Genomic DNA, 23837 nt, shown 5'->3' on the forward strand with positions numbered 1-23837 from the left:
CCTTTAAAGTCACAGTTTCCAGTGAGATTGTGAAATAACCACACATTTTTTTATGAACAGTCATCTTTAGGAATATGAGAGAGAACGAAACAGATAACATTTTAAAATTAACCACTTTGTGGAGATGCAAACATAGAGAACAGACTTATGGGCATGGTAGGGGGGAAGGAGAGGGTGGGGTGAATGGAGAGAGTAGAATGGAAACATATATACTACCGTATGTAAAATAGACAGTCAATGGGAATTTGTTGTATGACCCAGGGAACACAAATTGGGGCTCTGTAACAACCTGGAGGTATGGGAAGGAATGGGAAGTGGGAGGGAGTCTCAAGAGGGAGGGGACATATGTGTACCTATGGCTGATCCACAGTGATGTCTGGCAGAAACCAACTCAATATTGTAAAGCAATTATCCTTCAATTACAAACAAATAAATTAAAAAAAATTAACCATTTGGTTGAAAGTAAGATTACATCTCTCCCTCTAAAAATGAAATGAAACAAAGAGAAATAGACAGTCCATCTGGGTGAAATTAAAATAGAGAAAAACAAAAAGTGCATGTGGAGTCCCCGCCTCTTGATGTCTTTTGCTGTGGGCTGAAGTCCCATGTTGAGGTCCAAACTTCAAAAGTGGCCTCCAACTGGACCTTGTCCGTTGGAAAAGCCAGAAGTAAATATTGATCCCAGGATCAATTGGTGTCTCTGTTGAAGCAGCCGTCTGCTCCAGTCAGAGAGACCAAGCCAGGTCACACTGATCAACAGCTGCTTTCAGGACAACTGGTCAACCCCAAAGGCACAGAGACAATCTCCCTGTCTCTGCACTGGAATTGTTCTGCCCAGAATGGAGAAGATGGCAATGAAGATGTTGGTGATATTTGTCCTTGGAATGAATCACTGGACCTGTACAGGTACGGAGCTTGGGGATCGGGGCTGCTTGCCCTTGATGATGTGGCTCCGTCTGGACCCTGTATCCCGACTCACTGGGTCCCTGTGTGCTTGTGTGCCCAGGTTTCCCGGTGTATGACTATGACCCGGCTTCCCTGAAGGAGGCTCTCAGCGCCTCTGTGGCAAAAGTGAATTCCCAGTCACTGAGCCCCTATCTGTTTCGGGCGTTCAGAAGCTCAATTAAAAGAGTAAGTGCCTGTTACCTCTTCTCTATACTATTTTGGTTTTTTTCCCTCTTATCGTTTTTTGGGGGTACACGTTAAAATTTTTCCAGTTTAAAAAGATAACAGTTACTCATCTCTTTCACATTCATTTTTTGAGACAGAAAGGATTTAATTACAATTGTCATAAAGCTCTCAAAGCTACCTCGGATGCCTGATTCTTCTTGCAGTTTTCTTCCCTCTGGCCTCATTTCCTGTTTCCAGATGTTACCCTGTGCTTCTAGACCGAAAGTCCCCATGGTTCTTTCTGAGATGTTTATTAAAACCTGCTTGTTTATTAGAAATGAGGCCTTTTCAAGTTCAGCAGTTCTGCTCCTAATACTTATAGGAAATAAATTCTGGCTTTTGAGCCAAAGAAATCCACTTTCCTTTGTCAATTTGGTAATCGTCTGTTTCCTGTTAGCTTGGGGAAATGGGGAAAAGATGAATTTTCATGGGCTTCCAATGACTAAGACTATGATTGGCAAAGAAACAAACACAGAATTATCCTTCAAAGGAAATGAGAAACTAGACAGCAGTCGTCTCTCCCCTCGCTGGGTCCCGGGTGATTTCACTGCTTGCATATTGTCTTCTGCAAGGGGGAGTAGAAATATCCTCCAGCAGAGTTAAGGTTAAGATGAGAGGTGGGGGGCTTCTACAAGGTTCCAGGTCCTAAGAGTGAGAACTCCTTGCAGCCAGGCCACCTGGGAAATTGGGAACCAAGGAGACGTGACCAGGGGTCCAAGCAATGCCTGCTTCCTCACAGAGGTCAGAGGGCCGCTGCTTCCTCTCCACCTTCATGCGCGCCTCTCCCATCCCTCTGGGGTACCACCTTGTATGCATGGTGCTCAGTCGTGTTGTGACTCTTTGGACTATAGCCCACCAGGTACCTCTGTCCATAGGATTTTTCAGGCAAGAATACTGGAGTGGTTTGCCATTTCCTCCTCCAGGGGATTTTCCCAGTCTAGAGATCGAACCAGCATCTCTTGTGTCTCCTGCATTGCAGGCAGATTCTTTACCACTGAGCTATTCGGGAAGCCCTGGGTACCACCATAGTGCTGTGAAGGGCACACAGCTGCTGGCTCCATAGCTCCAGTCTCCAAATAAAATATCAATACATTCATCTTGACCCTGCTTCTTCAGAAAATGGCTCAGTTTCTCATTCCATATTCCCAGGAAATGTATCGAATTGTCCCCAGTTGTCTTTTCTAATTGGGTCATAGGTCATGAAGATGATGCTTTAGCAAGGCACCCTGCCCAGAACTGGGCTGCTGTAGACAGGGTCAGTCACTTGGCCTGGCTGTCACAGTGCGGAGACCCTGGAAGACATATGTGGTCAGTTGCCAAGCCAGAGAGTGCCTTCTGGAAGGGTATTAGACAGAATAAAGAACCTCTCCCTCCCACACTGGTGTATTGGCTTCCATCTTTTGCATTTAATGAAATCCATGTGTTGGGGAGTGGGTATCACTGTCCTTTTGCCAAGCTTGCAAATGGACTGCTTAGATTCACTTGTAATTTAGCTAGTGCTTGCTACAGAAAAAAGTTAGTAGTTAATTAAGTGAATAAGAGCCTGAGGACAGCTCCCGAGAGAACTAGTTACTGATACCATGGAAATCTGGCCAGTGGAGATGAGCTAACATGAGGTGTCATCATCCAGAGCACATTCCAGAACATGGGGCCATCTTGGTATCAGACATCTGAGCCCAGACACACAGGCACCTGCAAATAAACACACCTATGTTTGGGATCCTTAGTGAGAGCACAAGTAGGAGATGCCCCTCCACTTCCGGTAGGCTGCCTTCTCTCTGGAATTCTGCCTAATTTTGTTTCTTTCCAGCCTTTCTCATTATTCAAATTCACTGGCCAAGTTCCATCACCATTGTCTCTGCCATGAAAACTTCCCTTCTTCTCCCAATGGAAGGAAAACTCTCCCCTTTTGATCTGTCCTGGTGATGTTTCTTTCTTTTTAGAAGTGGTTCACATTTTGCTTTTTATTGTATGTGTTCAGTTCAGTTCAGTCACTCAGTCATGTCTGACTCTTTGTGACCCCATGGGCTGCAGCATGCCAGCCCTCCCTGTCCATCACCAACTTCCAGAGTTTACTCAAACTCATGTCCATTGAGTCGGTGATGCCATCCAACCATCTCATCCACTGTCGTCCCTTTCTCTTCCCACCTTCAATCTTTACCAGCATCAGGGTCTTTTCAAATGAGTCATTTCTTCACATAGACAAAGTATTAGAGTTTCAGCTTCAGCATTAGTCCTTCCAATGAACACCCAGGACTGATCTCCTTTAGGATGGACTGGCTGGATCTCCTTGCAGTCCAAGGGACTCTCAAGTGTCCTCTCTAACACCACAGTTCAAAAGCATCAATTCTTTGGGACTCAGCTTTCTTTATAGTCCAACACTCACATCCATACATGACTACTGGAAAAACCATAGCCTTGACTAGATGGACCTTTGTTGACAAAGTAATGTCTCTGCTTTTTAATATGCTATCTAGGTGGGTCATAACTTTTCCTCCAAGAAGTAAGCATCTTTGCTTTCATGGCAGCAGTAACCATCTGCAGTGATTTTGGAACTCCCTCCACAAAAAGTCTGCCACTGTTTCCACTGTCTCCCCATCTATTTGCCATGAAGTGATGGGACCAGATGCCATGATCTTAGTTTTCTGAATGTTGAGCTTTAAGCCAACTTTTTCACTCTCCTCTTTCACTTTCATCAAGAAGCTCTTTAGTTCTTCTTCACTTTCTGCCATAAGGGTGGTGTCATCTGCATGTCTGGTTCCAAACAGGGAAAGGAGTATGTGTTAGTCATGCCTTCTACAAATGACCTAAAGATGGCCTCAAATATACCAGTCCTCCCCTTCTCCCACAACAGTAGACCCAAGAGATCCACTCAGAGTCAAGCAAAGAGCTCAGGAAAGAGAGGAAGGAATGGATCCCTGGTACTGATGGTACAAAACAACTCACAAAAGAAGGAATACAAATGCACCTGAAGCATTGGAGAAAATATGTCACCTCTCTAACAGCCAACAAAATCAGCATTAAAATACCAAGGTGAAAAGGAAGGAGAAGAGAAAAAGGGAAATCTCAAACATTGCTAGAGAGAGAGTAATTTGGTAAGATTATCTTTGGGAAGCAATTTGGAAATATGCATTAAGAATGTTTATAAACACGTTAAGCATTAAAAATAGCAAATATAAGTTTTGATCTTATAGTTTCATTTCTAGGACTACGTCCAAAGGAAATAAGTGGGAAGCAATTTGGAAATATGCATTAAGCATATTTATAAACATGTTAAACATTAAAAATAGCAAATATAACTTTTGATCTCATAGTTTCATTTCTAGGAATATGTCCAAAGGAAATAAGTGGTTTTGTCATGTTTGTGTATATGTGGGAGGTTTGGGGTAGAGTTCAGTGGACTTAGGGCGAGGGGTCAGGCCTCGATATTTATCCCTGAGTTTGCTTCATAAGTCCAGTGGTTCATGAGTTTTCCCTGGTGGTCCAGTGGTTAAGACTCCATACCCTCAATGCATGGGGCACTGGTTCAATCCCTGGTGGGGGGACTAATCCTGCTTGCCACATGGTGTGGCTTAAAAACAAGTATCTGGAAAGTCCAGTGATTCTTGACCTGCCTAAACGTCAGCATCACCTGAGAGACTGAAATATTCCTGATGCCTCTTGGCAATGGCCTATATGGGCAAAGAATCTAAATAAAAAAAGAAAGAAATATACTTGACGTCCAAAAGGGAGGGTGACTCATTAAGTTCCAATCTCTGAGGGTGGGGCTCACATTCTCACATGTTTCCTGGTCATTCTGATGTGTAGTCAGGATTAAGAACCATTGGGTTTTCCCAGCAGACCTGGATTAAATACTGTTGCAATTGATTTTGAATAACTTATCCCTTGGGCTCCAAGTTTAGAAAAGGAGAGGGAAATGTGGGGAAATGGGACTTCAGTCATGAAGATTTCCTTGCTCACAACACCAGGCTCATTCAGACTGTTCCCTCAGTGGACACAAGCAGAGAAAGACAAGGTAGACATGGACTCTGGTGCAGGGGACGAGGAAGACAGAGGCTGGACCAGACTGTGCTTGTGTTGACTTAAAAAGATGCACAACATGAGAGTTGTGAGTTAAGTTTTATTTGGGGCAAAAAGAGGACTGCAGCCCTGGAGACAGTACCTCGAAAGCTTTGAGAGAAAGCTCCAAAGAGATAGCAGGGAAGGACAGTATATATGTGATTTTGGTAAAGGGGGAATACATGCAGTCAAGCACATTTACTTTTTAGAAAGTTTCTGCTGGTCTCAGGAAGTTTCTGCTAGTCAGGAGAAAGTCATCACCATGAAAGATTTTAGTGCTTTTCTAGATACAGGAGATACAAGAATTGGGCTCATAAAATCAGCTCCTGAGGATATCTAACTCTCTGAAGACATGTCCTTCCAGTTTTATCCTGAGTGCAGAGAACTCCTTTCTGTTCTCCACCCTGAACTCCTTCAAGACGTGTTGACGGTCAACAGCTGCAGCAGCACTTGATTTAATCTTTGTAGAGGTAGATAGCGGCCTTCCCAGGTGGTGCTAGTGGTAAAGAACCTGCCTGCCAATGCAGGAGACTTAAGAGACGGGTTCAGTCCTTGGGTTGGGAAGATCCCCTGGTGAAAGGCATGGCAACTCACTCCAGTATTCTTACCTGGAGAATCCCATGGACAGAGGAGCCTGGTGGGCTACAGTCCACAGGTAGATGGCAAGTGCCAATTTGTAGTTGACACTTCCATGGAGCTCAGAGCCCATTGCAGAGAGAGGAAGAGAAAGGGGGGGAGAGGGAAGAAGGTGATGAAGGAGAATGGGGTGAAATTACATAAAAAAGTGAAGGAAGTCTCAGAGTGGAGAGTCCTGTAGAGAAAATAAAACAGGGGGATGGGTGGATGGGTCTGGGCTGGGGCAGCTGTCAGATGGGCAGACGTATCCACAGAGACGCCATATCTGAGCTTAGACTCAGGTAGGAGAACCTCCAGCTGTGGAACTACTCCTTGCAGGGAGTAGGGGTGGAGCTTTAAATAAAGTGAGAGAAGACCTCCAAAGATCTCTGAAGTGGGATGTGAGGGAGGAGGCCCAGACAGGGACTGTGGGAAGCGGGCAATGACCGATGGTGGCGCTGAGCCTCTAGGCGCCAGGAGGGTGGGGAGTGGATGGATTCTGGGACATTCGGGGCAAAGCCACGGAAGCTTTGGGACCCTGTCTGTGTCTGCGTCCCTTCTTGTCCACTTTTACCTTTCCTTTTCTTTGCATTTTTTGCTTTTTGTATTCATACATTATTCTAGGCAACTATACCCGAGATTTACTTTTTGTTCAATCTTAAGGGCTTAGTTTGAAAAACCCAAGTGATCTCTGGGCTTCTCCAGAGAAACAGAAATGAGAGAGAGAGAGAGAGAGTTGGACAGGGAGATTGATTTTAAAGAATTGGCCCACACTGTTGTGGAGGGTTGGTGCAGCCAAAGTCTGCAGGGGGAGCTAGCAGGCTGGGGACCCAGGGAAGAACTGACACTGCAGGTGAAGTCTGAAGGCCATCTGCTGGCAGAATTCCTTCCTGCTGAGGAAAAGGTCAGTCTTTGTTCTATTTGGGCCTTCAATTGATTGGACGAGGCCCACCCACAGGAAGAAGAGTAATCCACTTTTCTCAAAGCCCACCACTGTAATTTCATCCAAAAACACCTTCACAGAAACATCCAGACTAATATTTGACCACAGATCTGGATGCTGTGGCCCAGCTAAGTGGACATATAACATTAAACATTATAATCTCCAAAGGAATTGTTATGGGCCTTTTATGGCTTATATATTTTTATTTCTTTTTGAAGAATAAAAAAGTCAGAATATACTTAGTATAAAGAGTCACAAGACTCAACAAGAAGGAAAAAACTAGAAGTAGCATCTACTATTCAGTCCTCTGAGACACCCACTACAGACACGTGGCCGGATGTATTTGGATCTTTTTTCTTCATATGTGGGTATAAAATACATTTTTAAAGAAAAACAGGACCACACTGTAACACTGATTATAGAGTACTGCATTTTTATTTCAGCCATAATGCTGGGTTTGGGATTTTCTCCAGTTGATTTCTTATTGTTGACTATTTGGGTTGTCTTACCTTTTTCAAAAAACACAGAGAAGAAATTGGCTGAAAGTGAATTTAAATGAAAAAGCAGAGCTATTAGACTTTTCTCCATATTCTGGAGTTGTGCTTAGAGATGCAAAAAAGGTTGCAAAATAAACTCACAGTTCAACAAAATGATCAGTATTCAAACCCCCCACATTTGCATCTTTTAAACTATGCCTTTGTCCTGCCAGTTTGCTTTCATCAGATTGCTATAAGGAAAACTGCGGAAGCATAATGGAGGAGGGGACGATGGGGGGAGCAGGGGGCGGCTGGGGGAACAGGGGGCAGAGAACCTGAACAATGCACTCCAGCTGATAGATGAGGTTTTACTTGTTTAATGAGATTCATATTTAGTATCTAATATTTAAAAATTATCAATAAACAAGGTGGGAAATAATGGCAAGATTGAGTTTTTAGTCCTGCTTGTTTTCAGAGAACTCTGCTTGTATCAGCCTTCCTCATTCTGTGTCAGAAAGAGACACGAGGACCCCCAGGCCCATCCCAAGCTTGGAGCGTGTTGCCTGTCACCAAAGCAAAGCATCCCTTTATTCTCCATCTGTAAGTGGTCTGTAGGGGCTATCCAGGTGGTGCCAGTGGTAAAGAATCTACCTGCTAATGCAGGGGATGCAAGAGCCGCAGGTTCAGTTCCTGAGTCAGGAAGATCCCCTGGAGGAGGAAATGGCAACCCACTCCAGTATTCTTGCCTGGGAAATCCCATGGACAGAGGAGCCTGGTGGGCTACAGTCCATGGAATCGCAAAGAGTTGGACACGACTGAGCACACACACACACATGCACACACACGCACACACACGCACTGTAACAGCACTATAGCTCAGGCCTGAACAGAGCTCAGTTAACACACGTATTTTCTCCAGCAGGCACATCACAGCCTTCCTGCTCTTGGGAAACTAGACAGCTTGTCAGCAGTAGGCTTGGGGGCCAATTTCAATAGCAAGGTCACCAAGGAAAAGCACAAAAATGAGAAAAGCATGTCACAAAATAGACCATAAAAATGACTTGCGTACAGTCTGGGAGCCAGGACAAAGAGGAGAGCATCACCTTGTCTGTCCCTGGGCAGGAGCGTGTGCATCGGCCCACTCAAGTTCTTTGCAGCTCAGTGTATGTCCATGAGTGGCTGTGACAGCACCCAGGACTGACTTGGGGTTGGGTATACATTTTAGGAAATTTGCAAGTATGGAATTGGTAAATAATGAGGCTCCACGGTAAAGGGAAGTCATTAGAAGAAGCTTGGAGTCAGGACACCCACGTCCTGGTTCTGTGGTCTCAGTGAAGTCTTATGAACCTTCGTAGAGCGCTTCCTCCCCTGGTCTTTAGGATGAGGGTGAAGAACTGAGCGATCGCCATGACAATTGAAAGCTTTAGTGGTGGGAGATTCTGGCACTTTTTTCTTGTGCAGGGAGAAACATTTCTAGCATGTGACCTTCAGAAACACATCTGTAGCAAGCTGCCACTTTGTTTTTGTGAAGGTCAACGCCCTGGACGAGGACAGCTTGACCATGGACCTAGAGTTCAGGATTCAAGAGACGACATGCAGGAGGGAATCTGAGGCAGACCCCGCCACCTGTGACTTCCAGAGGGGCTACCACGTGGTGAGTGTGGGGCAAAGGCCACCAGCCTGGAAACAAATGTGAGGGAGCTCTGCCTTCCTCCATCACCCAGAGCAATTCAAAGTCACACTGAGGTCTTGGCCATGTCTGGTGTCCGGCCACCCTTCTAGGCACCATTAACTGTGTCCACGCTGTTCCCTGGGTAAGGGCGGTGTGACTCTGTAGTCAAGGACTTAAGCTCTGGAGTCTGCCATCCTGAATAATCATGGCAAATCATTTAACCCCTGTTGCCTCAGTTTTCTGCTCTTTAAAATGGGCATAATGATGATGCCGGGCAAAGTGAATACAAAGGGGCCAATAGCAACGAAAAATCCCTGAGACATTTTGCATTCTATCTTAAATGAATTCAAAATGCCAACTGTGTTCCTGGGGCGAGGTGCATGTTTTGTAGTTGACTGTCATGCAAAAATCCATCTTCCCCACCAGCTTGCACTCCACGGGGGTCAGGACTGTAGCCTGGTCAGTTCTGTTTCTCCGGTGACGAGCACATGGCCCCACGCTTGGTTATCCTCAGGGGTAGGAGCCCACCTGCACAGGCCAGCACCACCACCCCAGACTCACTCTCCGAGGTGTTGTTCCAAGGGTGTCAGCGTTTTGTTATTTTACTTGTGTGATGACGTCTGTTTTGCTACATAGCAATATCAATTCTGAAAAGAAGACCCTTTGCGTTGTTGTTCCGTGGAAATTTTCTCCGTGATTGTTCCACAAACACCCCAAACCTGAGTGTCACTAGCATCTGAAGGAAATCTGAGACCAAGGGAGAGCAGAGCAGAGGCCTTTGGGGATCTTCCCAATTCTTGTTCTCGTGGGAAACCATGCAAGTAACCAGCTCAGTGCTCAGGAAGGGAATGTTTGCTTTCCAGGGGACTTGTAATGTAGCAGATGCTTAAGAGATGTTTCAGTCATCGTTTGCTTCTGTTTAGGTTTTGAGAAATTTTTGTTTTGGAAAAATGAAATGACTGAATTTTTCCGTCTTGTTTGCACCATTGTGCCAAGCGCTATGATGTTGCCTGATTTCGTGGGGAGGTCCTAACATTTACACGAGCTGCTGGGCAAAGAACTCACTGTTTCTCCTTTTCCAGCCCATAGCAGTTTGCAGAAGCACCGTGCGGATGTCTGCTGAGCGCGCGCAGGATGTGTGGGTTCGCTGCCACTGGTCCTCCAGCTCCGGGTCCAGCAGCAGTGAAGAGGTATGCACAGGGGCTTGGCATCCCTCAAGGTGTGATAGAGTCGCTGGACCATCACCCAGGGGCCTGGGCAAGTGTCTGAACCTGCAAACTCGTGCTCATTATCCCTTACTTCTTCCTATCCCACCTCTCTAAGATTTTGAACATGAGCTTAAGAAAACAATGAGCAAAAGTTCTAGATTTAAGCATGCAGTTCACTGCCTCTCTGGTTCAGTGGAATGAAGGGGGGCATTTTTGATAGATGAGTGTTCATTTACCAGCTCTGCAATCTAGTTCAGGATATTTAATCTCCATCATCTGAGGCTTCTCCATCTGTTAAATGCCAGTAATAAAGACCACCCAATAGGATGTTGAGGAAACCAAGTAAGTTCATGGACGTAAAAGATCTGGTCCAGAGTCTAGCACATAACAGATGCTCAGTAAATGACAGGACACATCTTTTCCCCTCAATTGCATTGATAATCATCTGCAATAATACTGAGAAATCAGTAACAGATAAAATTCAGACTTGGAATTATATTTCTTACTGAAGTATGTATCTCGTGAGGGCAGGGAATGTTTGTTTTATTGTCTAGGACAATGTTTGATACAGGGTAGAAGTTTAGTCAATAATTAAACACATACAATAAAACTGAGGAAGAAATTTTGCCAATATGATACACGTAATATGATATGAGGAATATGATATGAGAAGGAAACCTCTATACTCTAGCTTGGGATAAAAGCATAACTGTTATATGTTTGCCTATTCATAATGGGATAATCTATCCTTCACTGCTATTTAAAGATGTTTCTACCATTACAAAGCCAAATCTGAACAACATCTTTCTCTACTTATACTTTTATTCGTTTTTTCAAGGTTTAAATCTGTAGTGAAAATTACATGAGAAGAGTAAACGATTTCAACTTCAAGAATTACATATAAAAGTAATGTTTCTCTATTATGAACATACACAGGCCCTACATATTTGTTTACTTATTTTTTCATTGCCTCACAATTTGGCATGTGGGATCTTAATTCCCAGACCAGAGAATGAACCCATGACTCCTGCATTGGGAGCATGGAATCTTAGCCACTGGACTGCCAGGAAGACCCGGGCCTTACATATTTAATATGGAAGTCCGTTTTAGAGTTAGGAAGGAGTGACACTCATGACTGAGGAACTCCTGTTACAGTTCAGTTCAGTCGCTCAGTTGTGTCAGACTCTTTGCAACCCCATGGACTGCAGCACGCCAGTCTTCCCTATTCGTCTGCAGCTCCTGGAGTTTGCTCAAATTAATGTCCATCGAGTCAGTGATGTTATCCAACCATCTCATCCTCTGTTGTCCTCTTCACCCACCTTCAACCTTTCCCAGCATCAGGGTCTTTTCAAATGAGTCAGTTCTTTGCATCAGGTGGCCAGAGTATTGGAGTTTTGGCTTCAGCATCAGTCCTTCCAATGAATATTCAGGACTGATGTCCTTTTGGATGGACTGGTTGGATCTCCTTGCAGTCCAAGGGACTCTCAAGAGTTTTCTCCAACACCACAAGGGTGGTTTTAGTGTTATAAGGAGAATTCTGCAAAAATGTTCAGTTGAGCATAACCTTGTTGATTGATCTTGCTCTCACTGGCGATGTTTGGAGGTCAATCTCCGGGTGATTTCTGGGTGATTTCCCCCATATCCTGTCTCCTTGATGCTAGTTCAGGTACCCAGGGCCTCCTGTTTGTCTCCAGTAAAGAATTCAGGAAGTGACGTGAGCTTCACAGCTGACACGCTGGTGCACGCCGGGCCAAGCTAAGCCAGAAGTGACAAGGACCAAGCGTCATGTCACAAACATTTTGTGTTAACTTTGTGGTTTATGTGGGGGAAGCCAGGAGACAGCCAGGAGCAAGAAAAGCCCTGGCCCTTGTGGAGTCTGTAGACCAGTCTGGGGTGTCCGTTAAGCAGGGGCTACCCTGACTTCCAGGCAGGCTTTTGGGAACACACAGGGGGAGGATGGGAGCACGTGGGGCAGAGCAGGTTTCCAGGGAAACTAGAGAGTGGGTGACCTCAGGGTGAAGTGCACGGGGTGTGGAGGGGCGGGAGGGAGAGATTTCAAGCCCAGGGAGAGCACGACGGAGTTCCTGAGCGTGAGAGAAACTAAGCTGACGGGTGGAAATGGACAGAAATCCATTGTAACTGGGAGCAGAATGTGAGAAAGAGGCAGAGGCTGGAGAGGACCCGAGCCTGGCCAAGGTGGACCTCGTGGGTCTTGTCAGGATCCTTGGCTTGGGGCTACTCGAGAATTCTAAGTAGGGAAGTTGACAGAATATATGGAGAACAGATTGGAGCTAGGTAAGAATGGAGCGATGGGAGGCTGGCAGGCCAGGTGAGAGCGGATGCTAAGGAGAGCTGGGAGTTAGTGGTGAATGCCCCGAGACAGGGATGCCGGTTCTCCTGTGACCTTTAACACAGTAGAAATTGACAAGTGGGCCCCAGTTTAATCCCTCTTCCATCTCTGATTTGGGAAGTTGATTCTGATTGCTTGCACAGCCCACAAACCTGTTGCAATTTTCTCATCGCAGACTGAAAGCTACTCACTTTTCTTCCAATCCCAACTTTTGTGTGAAGACTCTGATAGAAAGTTAGTCCCTGAAGCAAACACAATTTTTAAAATAAACTCCCAGGTTGCTTTCCCTCAAAGATTAGGAAACTGTAAAAAAGTATGAGCAAATAAAAAATTCCTTAAATTAAATGATTCTGCAATTTGAAAGAAAGAGGAGAAAGCAGATGGAGGTTTAAAGTAATTCCTGGAAACTCTAAAATAGATTTCTTATATGAAACAGGAAGAAAAATTAGATGACAGCGGTTAACCATTTTCAGTGAAATAAATGGTGGTACTACAAACACGAAAGACAATCGAATGGGATGAATTTAGACAAAGAACAAATAAATCATTGTTGGAAGTAGGAAATAAAAGAAAACTGAAAAAAAAAACCCTCAGAGTAATGAATATAAAGACCGCTTGAAAAACATATGTAGATAGTAAAAGAATTTCCAGAGAAAGGGATATAATGTAAAGAAAGATGGAAGCCAAAAATATAGAATAAGACCAAAAAGTCCCAATTATTGTAAAATAAGACTTAGCTCAAATGGAAAATATCTGACAAGAATAAAGTAAAAGAAAGTATCTCTAATATAGAAAACTTGGATTTTTCACCACATAATTATAATAAGTTCAAAAGCTTTGTTAAAAGGTTTGAAGAAATACATTTCTAAAATTGATAATATTCTCTCTTAACCAAATAAATATTTAAATTATGGGTAGTTTTAATGATTTTTATAGTTTTAGTATTTTATAAAATAATTTAATAATTAAGTATATTTTATATTATTGTTATATTTTTAATATTTAAAATAGATACTTAAATTATGGATAGTTTTAATTATTTTAAAATATTTTAATACTATTTCTATATTTAAATATATTTTATGTATTTTTATATTTTTTAAATTTGTAAGAGAAGTATGTAGAGGATAAACAATTTCTATAAGTCACGTCAGTCAACCACACGATTGCAATGCTAACATCTGTAGCTTGGTGAATGGACTTGACTTTGGGCAAATCTTTCTGATTTGGAGTGCGTAAGATGAAGTTTGAAAGAGTTCAGTCTTGAGACCCAAAGCAGTCCAAAAGGAGAAACTGAGAAAGAATGAACAGGAATTCTGAACTCAGGGGAGGAGAGTTACAAGTATTTCATTTGCTTACTCTCTTCCATTTCAAATGATAGAACTTTACCTAGAAATGGTCCAAGCCAAAATGAGGGAATGCCTTGGCTCACATTCCCAGAGTGAATGGGAGGAGTTTTGCTTGCGGATGACTCAGTTTAGGGACCGTCAACCCTACCGATGCCACATTCATCTTTTCCTTCTCCCCTCCTCTTCCTGCTCATGACTTTTCTCCTTGCAGCAGGAGGCAAGACTACAAGCCACTCCAGCTTCATATCCTCCAAACTGAGCCCTTCTCTCTAACCTCTTGGCATCCCTACCATTGGCCTGGCTTGGGTCATGTGTCTCATTAAAAAGAAATAGTGCCATTACTGAAATATAATTCACAGACCATACAATTCACCCATTTAATGTGTACAATTCACCCAGTGGTTTTGAGTATATTCAAATGTTGTACAACTGTCACTGGTATCTAAATCCTGAATGTTTTATCATCCCCAAAAGAAACTCCAATACCCCTTCCTCTTACCCTATTCTTTCCAACACTCAGTAACCACTAATCTACTGATATTTTCTTTGTCTTTGAAGTTACTTTTCTGGCCATTTGATATGAATAGAAGCATACAATATGTGTTCTTTTGTGACTGGTTTATCTCAGCATGTTTGGAGGTTCATACATGTTGTAGCGTGTATCAGTACTTTTTCTGTGGTAGAATAACAATGCATTGTATGGATAAACCACATTTGATTTATCCATTCGTTAGTTGATCAAAATTGGGGTTGTTTCTACTTTTTGGCTGTTTTAAATAATGATGCTGTGAGCATTCATGTACAAGTTTTTGTGCGGGCATGTATTTTTATCTATCTTGGATATTCACCTACAAGTGGAATTTCTGGAGCATAAACTAACTTTATGTGTTAATTTTTGAGAAACTGCCAAGTAGTTTTCCGTAATAGTTATACCATGTTATATTTCCACCAGCAATATATGAGAGTTCCAATTTAGTACATCCTTATCAACACTTGTTATTGTCTGTCTTTTTATTTGAGTCATTCTAGTGGATGCGAAGTGGTATCTCATTAAGATTTTGATTTGCATTATCCTAATGAGTAATACTCTGGAGAAGGAAATGGCCACCTAGTCCAGTACTTGCCTGGAAAATTCCATGAATGGAGGAGCCTGGTGGGCTACAGTCCATGGGGCTGCAAATAGTCGAACACGACTGAGCGGCTTCACTTCACTAATAAGTAATGATCATCTATTTGTATATCTTTTTTGGAGAAATGTCTACTTGAATCCTTTTTCAATTTTAAACTGGGTTATTTGTCTTCTTCTTGTTGAGCAGGAAGAGTTCTTTGTATATTTTGTATATAAGTTCCAAGAAAATTGCAAGTATTTTCTCCCATCTGTAAGGTGTTTTTCTTTCTTGATGGTACCCTTTGAAGAACGAAAGTTTTAAAGTTTAATGAAGTCAAATTGATCTATTTTTTTTGTTGTTGTTGTTCGTCTGAGTCTTTCATTGAGATTCATGGCCCGCTTTGATTAGGAAGGGATCCAGCTACATCCTTTTGCATGTGGATATCCAGTTGCCTCAGCACCATTTATTGAAAAGTTATTCTTTCCCCCACTGAACTGTGCCCCCTCCTAGACCAGTCACGCTGACAAAGGCCAGCAGGCTTACTGGCTGTTACGGATGGAGAGGGTGACAGGCAGGTGGCCCAGACACCTGCAAGAAAGGTTTTGAGCCAAACAGCTGCCTTACTTGTGACTCTGGGCTTTCATGGGCTTTCCTGGTGGCTCAGCTGGTAAAGAATCTGCCTGCAATGTGGGAGACCTGGGTTTGATCTCTGAGTTGGGAAGATCCCCTGGAGAAGGGAAAGGCTATCCATTCCAGTATTCTGGCCTGGAGAATTCCATGAGCTACAAGTCCATGGGGTCGCGAAGAGTCGGACTGGACTGAGCAACTTTCACTTCACTGGAATTTTGGTGGCTTGAAGAAGGCTTCTTGTGCACAACTTTCCTATTGAACACATATGAGGACTTCATAGAAAGAAAACTCCCAAATTTGACCTGAACACAGTCTGCCTGCAAGTCCATGTAACAGAGTTTCTTCTTTCTGGTCCACATCTGGGACTCATTTTGAATCTAGTGGCAATCTTTTTAGATGATTTAAACATCATGTAAGTTGTTCTTCCCCGTGTACGTTTTTGGACACACATGGCTTCCCTGGTGGCTCAAGGGTAAAGAACCTGCTGCTGATGCAGGAGGTTTGGGGTAGAGTTCAGTCAAGTTAGGGAGAGGGGTCAGGCCTTGATATTTATCCCTGAGTTTGCTTCATAAGCCCAGTGGCTCATCCGACTTTCCTGGTGGTCCAGTGTGGTTAAGACTCAGCATTCTCAGTGCAGGAGACATGGGTTCAACCCCTGGATGGGAAGATCCTCCTGGATAAGGAAATGGCAACCCAGTCCAGTGTTCTCACCTGGGAAATCCCATGGACAGAGGAGCCTGGCAGGCTACAGTTCATGGGGTCACAAAGGGTCAGATACGATTCAGTGACTAAACACCAATGCGTTCATAACCATACATTAATTAAAGTTGTCTGATATAGCTTATTGCTTTATTTCATTAATAAGTTGTATGAGTCTTCCAGTTAATGGTTGCATATTTTGTAGTGTCTTTACTTTATCTCCTTCATGTGTTGACATACACCGATGCCTGAATTAGATGTTTTTTGGGGATATCCTGGGATCCTCTACATCAAGAAACAGTTACCTGCTTGGTAAGTTGAGACCTTTTTAATATTAAGATCTTTTTAATATTTTTTTCATGAATTAACTTCATATTGAAGCTCTCTATCAGGGAGTCATTTAAAACTAGAAATAGCTCTATATAAGCTTTGTACAATGACAGAATTTATGGAAAATAAACATTTGCTTTGGCTCCTTTCTTAACAGTAGGCAAAAATGACACAACTCTTCATTTAGGCAACTCTTTTCATTTATGCAGAGACTTTCCAGACATACTTGCATTTCACAGCTCTAACATCTCTGCCAGTTAGGCAGGACAGTTGCTGGTTTTCACACTAAGATGGTCCCTCAACTTGAACATGCTTGTTCCTTCCTGGGTGCAAGACCAGTTTTAGGACTCAGGTACGCAATGACACATGGGCTTCTCAGGTGGCTTCGTGGTAAAGAATCCGCCTGCCAATATGGGAGACGCAAGAAATGCAGGTTCAGTCCTTGGGTTGGGAAGATCCCTTGGAGGAGGAAGTGGCAATCCACTCCAGTGTTCTTGCCTGGACAATCCCATGGGCAGCGGTGCCTGGTGGGCTGCACTACGTGGAGTCACAAAGAGTTGGACACGACTGAGCTCGCACACACATGCAACAGTGCACATGTGGAAAGATCTGGACTAGGCCTCATCCGACTGGTTGGGGCTGTAACCCTCCAGCCAGGTCACCAGAGCTGACCATCCCTTCTAGAATCTTGCTTGGGAGAGGGAGGGCTCTCCGTTTCCCCTTCATAAGCAGTCTATCACTTGAAGTTGGGTCAGGTTAGTGTTCTTTGGCGTAGGAAACATTTTTGCATGTGAGCTCAGTTGCGTCCAACTCTTTGTGACCCCATGGACTGTAACCTCCCAGGCAACTCTGTCCATGGAATTTTCCAGGCAAGAATACTGGAGTGGGCTGCTATTTCTTCCTCCAGGGGAACTTCCTGACCCAGGGATCTACTCAGAGCCTCCTAGATCTCCTTGCATTGCATCTCTTGCATTGCAGGCAGATTCTTTACCACTGAGCCATCAGGGAAGCAGAAACCATTTTTACCTATTGATAAAATAGGTAAATGAGAGGATTTTCCCTATTGGAGCTGATGGCAGTGAAACCCTTTGGTGATCTTCCACTGCTTCCTTGCAGGAAAGGTGTATTTGTGGCATCAATAATAAAACCATAGAACATTCCAGAAGTGGGCAGTCATAATTTCCTTATGACTCTTACTGTGTTACAGGTCTCACTCCTGAGAGATCCAGAGGTGAACCACTTTATGAACGATCACGTGGTAAGTGGTCCCATTTTCTTCTGCCAGATACCAACACATCCTCTTTTGATCAAGCCAGAATGCACTGAAGCCATGTCATAGGAGATAAGCCCCTGAAATACAAAATATTTTCAAGGAAAATGAGAAGAACTGTCGTGCATAAACTTGTTTTGCACATCACTGAAAAGCTGACTTTGAAGCATTAAAACTCACTTGAAATTTATCAGGATTCAAAGTATCAAATCTGGCTGAGAAAATTAGCACTGACCTCCCTCCTGTCCCAGGCTGCAACATTTTCTAAAAATCCCAAGCTCTTATGAATTCCTCTTTACCCTCCACCTTCGACTGTACTTTTCAGCAAGCAGACAAAGCCATCAGTTATTTAGTTTCTCCCTTTTAACCATCATGATGGCTCTATAAACCAGGGGTATTATCTGTTTACACAGAAGTGAGTAACAACTCATGATGTTTGTTGTGACACAAAATACTCACCTTCTGCTAAATGTTTGACAGTTTTCTCCTTCAGCTTCACAACCACCTTGACAGGAACACTATGTTCCTTCACATTTTGCAGATGAGCAAACTGAGGCTTAGTGAATTTCTGTAGCTTCTTCAAGGCTTCACGGCCGATGTAGAATTTTGATTTAGGTGGGGAGTGGCAGACACAGGACCTAGAGACAGATCTGTCAGACTCTGGTTTCTGTTTTTTCCAGAAAAATTGTGAAATATACTCTCTGATCAGAGTTCTCTATTACAATAACACAGGTATTAATGTTTCATTGAACTCAATGTCTGACCATCCTTCAGCTTGCTCCCAATTTACCTGAAGTACTAAAGCTTACAATATGAGGCTTGCTTACAAGAAGTGCCTAAGTTTAGACCTCCTTTGTTGTGCCATTTTGAAAGAAATACAGTTATTCTAACAACGTGACCACTACTGAGAACAGTTTTGAACACTTGTTTTTGGAATTACCTGCAGAGTCTAGGGCCCATTCTTTTGAGTCTCTGTAGTGGTGGAAAGCTTGTGCTCTTGGATTTAACTTTGGAAATAAACTCAGTTAATTAGATTAATAATCAATTTGGGTGCATTAGTCATCCATTGTTGTTGTTCAGTCGCTAAGTCGTGTCCAGCTCTTTGTGACACCATGGACTGCAACACGCTAGGCTCCTCTGTCCTCCACTAACTCCTGGAGTTTTTGCTCAAATTCACGTCCATCTATTTCGATGTGTCAAATGACCATACAGCCTAGTAGCTTAAAACAGCAAATGTTTATTGTCTGATAGTTTCTGGGTCAGGAACCCAGCAGTAGCTTAGCTGGGTGTTTCTGGCTCAGAGGGTCTAGAAGTTGGCAGGGAAATTATTGACCATGGCTGAGACCTCATCTGAAGGCTTGACTGGGCCTGAGGGACCCACTGCCAAGGTTACCCAAGTGGTGGTTGGCAGGGCTCAGTTCCTGGGGGCTATTGGACTGAGGGCTTTGGTTTCTCAGCATACGGGCCTTTCCACAGAGCTTTCTGAGTGTCCTCAACGCATGAAAACTGACTTCTGCCAGAGAACACGATGAGAAAGAGAGGGGGAGAGAGGACTGAATGAGCAACAGAGCATCCAAAACACACGGTCTTTTATTTCCTGATTTTGCAAGTGATATAGAATCACTCCTGCATAGTTTACTAACCACACACACTGACCCTGGTCCGGTGTGGGAGAATACTCAAGACTGTGAATACCACCACGTGTCCATCTTTGGGGCTGGCTACCACACTGGGAAGATGTCATTTGGGACATATACATATATATGTGGATATAAATTAATGTGACGGATCCTTTTTATATTCCTCGGAAGATAATCCCAAAGCTGAATTCTAAAATCATTTTGGGCTTTGGGGCCATCATTGACTTGGATATGCAGCCATCTCGGAGACTGCTTTGAATATGACAATTCAATTTAATTCAACAAATGCGTGTGACAGGCCCCGGGCAGATCCCACGGAGCACTGAGGGATCAATGTGACAGTTCCTGCCCTTCAGGGCTTGCAGAGACACATTCAGCTGTAACACCACGGGGACCAGAGTGAGGGAGGCTTGACAGGAAGATGAGGTCATCGTGTTCCTGGGGAGCCTCCTGGCAGTAGGGGCTCAGGTGGTGCTGGTCACAGTCCTTCTCATTAACGCATAGTCACTCAGTCTTGCGTTGTCTGAGGTCTAGATGTGAATGACAGAGCCCGTATATTCCCTTTCTGTCTTCAGAGATGAGAAGAAACTTTCCTCTTGGAAATAGAAGGTACTCGAACCCATGGTCCAGAGCAAGAGTAAACCCTGTCTTTGAGTGACAACCTCAAGGTAAGGGAACATGGCTAAAAACACGCATAATTGGAAACAGAGGCGACTGGAAGGAATGCCTTATAGCTGTTGCCGCTGCAACTCCAAATGTCTGCAGTCCGCTCATCAGCTCCCATCTCACCACCCACCTTCTTTTCTCTCCTCTTGGATTCTGATTCTCAACTGTGTCTTCACTTTTTTTCACTCTTTTCCCCGTGGCTTTTGTTTGCTGATGTCAATGTGTTCAAATTTCTCCACTTTAAGAGCAAAAATTAAACAGCTAACAAACAGAACAGCCCTTTCCTTTGACCCAGCCTCTTCATCCTAACAGCTGCCTCCTTCTCTCCCTCCTCCCTTGTTGGATAAGATTTTTGATGATGATGATGTGTGTGTAGTTAGTCATTCAGTCATATCAGGATCTTTGCGACTCCCACCATGGACTATAGCCCACCGGGCTCCTGTGTCCATGGGATTTCCCAGGCAGGAATACTGGAGTGGATTGCCATTTCCTTCTCCAAGGGATCTTCCCGACCCAGGGATGGAACCTGCACGATGTCTCCTCTGTCTCCTGCATTGCAGGCGGATTCTATACCCACTGAGCCACTGGGAAAGCCCTAAGCTTCTTGACAAAACTGTGGTCCAAGGCTGCGGCCGTTACCTGCCCACCTCCAATTCACTTTTTGGTTTTTTGCCAACTGGATATTAGCCCTTCAAATCTTTGATGTCTAATCTGCCTTCCTTTTCTTGATCAGTCATTTAAATCCTGATGGCCGTTCATGTGATCTCCTTCACCCAGTTCTTCCTTCCTCTGTTACCTCTTCCACGTGCCTGCTTTCCAAATACACATTGCTCACCTCACTGTACCCTGAGATCCAGGCTCTTACATCAGCTGCCCACTGCATGCAGTTGCAGTAAGCATCCTTGAGCCTTTGACACTCAAATAGCCTCCTCTTCAGTCTTAGTAGAGGCATCACCATCCACTGAATTTTCTCCTGTTCAAAATTGTATAGTGTCATTTGCTTTTTAAAGTTCTTGTTGAAGTATAATCAGTTTATAGTGTGTGTTATTATACTTTCAGATGTATAGCAAAGTAATTCAGTTATATACATATATGTCTATTTTTTTTTTAAAGACTCTTTTCCATCATAGGTTACACAGCCATTGGCTCTTCTTTACCCTTCATCTTCTCCCAACATCCACAGGGGTCCTATTGATTTTGCCCACATATTTTCCCTGGCTTTAGCCCATCATTGCATCACCATCACCACTCACATCGCGCCATCTTGCCTCAGCTCCTGATTCCACACTGTCCACCTTGCATGTGGCCCTCAGGTTTATCTGGAAATGCAGAGGAGATTTTGACCCTTCTCCATGCACTCCTTCACTTATAGGACAAGGTAGAGGCAGACCCTGAGCCAAGAGGAAGGACATCCCAGAGACTGAGCCCTGGTTTTGCAAACCCACAATGGGCACCATTGAGTCTCACGTGTGTATTTAATAAACTCCCAGTTACCCGGGACTGGAACCAAGGCAGTTTTGTCTTTTTAAAGCCTCCCAAGTGGAAAAGGGACTGGCAACCCACTCCAGTATTCTTGTCTGGAGAATCCCACGGATGAAGGAGCCTGTTGGGCTTCAGTCAGTGGGATCACACAAAGAGCTGGACATGATTGAGAAGCTAGCAAGTATTAAAGGAACATGGTGAAGTCACATTTAAAAGGAATTTTTGGATATAATTATACTTATAGACTCAGTGAACATTCATTCTCACACACAGACACACATAAGTTAATCATGAAGCCTGGGCTGACACAGATGTTTAAGTTTACATAACACTGTATGCTTTCAGGATAAAGTCCAAATTCCTAGTGCGTCCTGCAATGACCTTTGTGGTCCATCCCTTGCCCACTTCTCCAGCTTCATTGCTCCCAAGGCCACCAGCCCTGAAGCTCTTATGACACTGAAATACCTGCTGAGACCTCTATCTGGAACAGTAAAAAGTGAAGTGAAAGTGTTAGTTGCTCAGTTATGTCCGACTCTTTGTGACCCCGTGGACTGTAGCCCACCAGGCTCCTGTCCATGAGATTCTCTAGGCAAGAATACTGGAGTGAGTTGCCATTCCCTTCTCCAGGGGATCTTTCCAACCCAAGGATCGAAGCAGGGTCTCATGCACGGCAGGCAGATTCTTTACCATCTGAGCCACCAGGGAAGACCTACCTGGAACATCCACCTGGCTAATTCCTCTTCCTCACTTACATCTCAGCTCAGCTCAGTGTTACTTCCCCTTAAGGGTCTCCCCAAGTCAGAGTAATGTCCCTTTATGGGTTCCCCTATTGCCCGGAGAAATACCAATAACCTCAGATACACAGATGACACCACCCTTATGGCAGAAAATGAAGAGGAACTAAAGAGCCTGTTGATGAAAGTGAAAGAGGAGAGTGCAAAAACTGGCTGAAAATTCAACATTCAAAAAGAAAGATCATGGCATCCGGCCCTATCACGTCGTGGAAAATAGATGGGGAAACAGTGGAAACAGTGAGAGACTTTATTTTCTTGGGTTCCAAAATCCCTGCAGATGGTGACTGCAGCCATGAAATTAAAAGATGCTTGCCCCTTGGAAGAAAAGCCATAGCTTGCTCATAAGCAACCTAGACCGCACATCACTTTGCTGACAAAGCTCTGTCTAGTCAAAGCTATGGTTTTTCCAGTGGTCGTGTATGGATGTGAGAGTTGGACTATAAAGAAAGCTGAGTGCCAAAGAATTGATGCTTTTGAACTGTGGTGTTGGAGAAGACTCTTGAGAGTCCCTTGGACTGCAAGGAGATCCAACCAGTCCATCCTAAATGAAATCAATCCTGAATGCTCATTGGAGGGACTGATGCTAAAGCTGAAGCTCCAATACTTTGACCACCTAATGCGAAGAACTGACTCATTGGAAGAGACCCTGATACTGGGAAAGATTGAAGGTGGAAGGAGAAGGGGACGGCAGAGGATGAGATGGTTGGATGGCATCACTGACTTGATGGACATGAGTCTGAGCATGGTGATGGGAGTTGGTGATGGACAGAGAAGCCTGGCGTGTTGCCGTCCATGGGTTTGCAAAGAGTCAGACACGACTGAGCGACTGAACTGAACTGAAGTCCCCTTGACAGGGCGCTGCAATTACCCGTTTTCTCTCTGCTTCATCTGACTCCCCCAGGTCCCCCAGGGAAGGGCTGAGATGGTTTCTTTTGCCAGCATCTCCCAGGGCTCCACACAGAGCCAGGCACCCCGCAAGCAGCAGAAAGTACTTTTTTTTTTTTTTTTTTGAGTGAATGACAGAATCTTTCATCTTGGATATTGAGCTTCTGTTATCAAAAAAGTCAGTTGAGCTTAGTGTGATTAATTTTTAACCGCCGGAATTTGAAAGAGGTCAACTGACATTTTAACTAAAGTCCAAGAGAAATTTACCAGCGAAGCTGTATAGGATGAAAAATGTAAATGGTTAATTTTCTTTTGACTCTATGCTCACCCTAAAAATAACAACTAGCTTCAGGCTGAGATCAAGAGAGTACTGATTACAAAGAAACAGACTCATCAAAGTCCTTTTTTATAAACTTAAATCATATCATTTGCTTTACAGAACATTCTCAAGGGGAGAAAATACAATTCTCAATGGATTGACTGTATGTTA

General features: G+C 43.8%; 1 protein-coding gene across 1 annotated transcript; it reads left to right on the plus strand.

Moving 5' to 3' along the window:
- Positions 1 to 833: 833 nt before the first annotated feature.
- On the plus strand, positions 834 to 20178 carry SPP2 (secreted phosphoprotein 2). The gene is made up of 7 exons (XM_065930655.1): positions 834 to 906; positions 1007 to 1131; positions 8795 to 8917; positions 10018 to 10125; positions 16538 to 16592; positions 17818 to 17868; positions 20096 to 20178. Exons 1-7 carry the CDS (start codon positions 840 to 842, stop codon positions 20176 to 20178), a joined length of 612 nt encoding a protein of 203 aa, XP_065786727.1. The 5' UTR covers positions 834 to 839.
- Positions 20179 to 23837: the final 3659 nt, after the last annotated feature.

The sequence above is a fragment of the Muntiacus reevesi genome, chromosome 1, assembly GCF_963930625.1.
Source record: "Muntiacus reevesi chromosome 1, mMunRee1.1, whole genome shotgun sequence".
Taxonomy (NCBI): domain Eukaryota; kingdom Metazoa; phylum Chordata; class Mammalia; order Artiodactyla; family Cervidae; genus Muntiacus; species Muntiacus reevesi.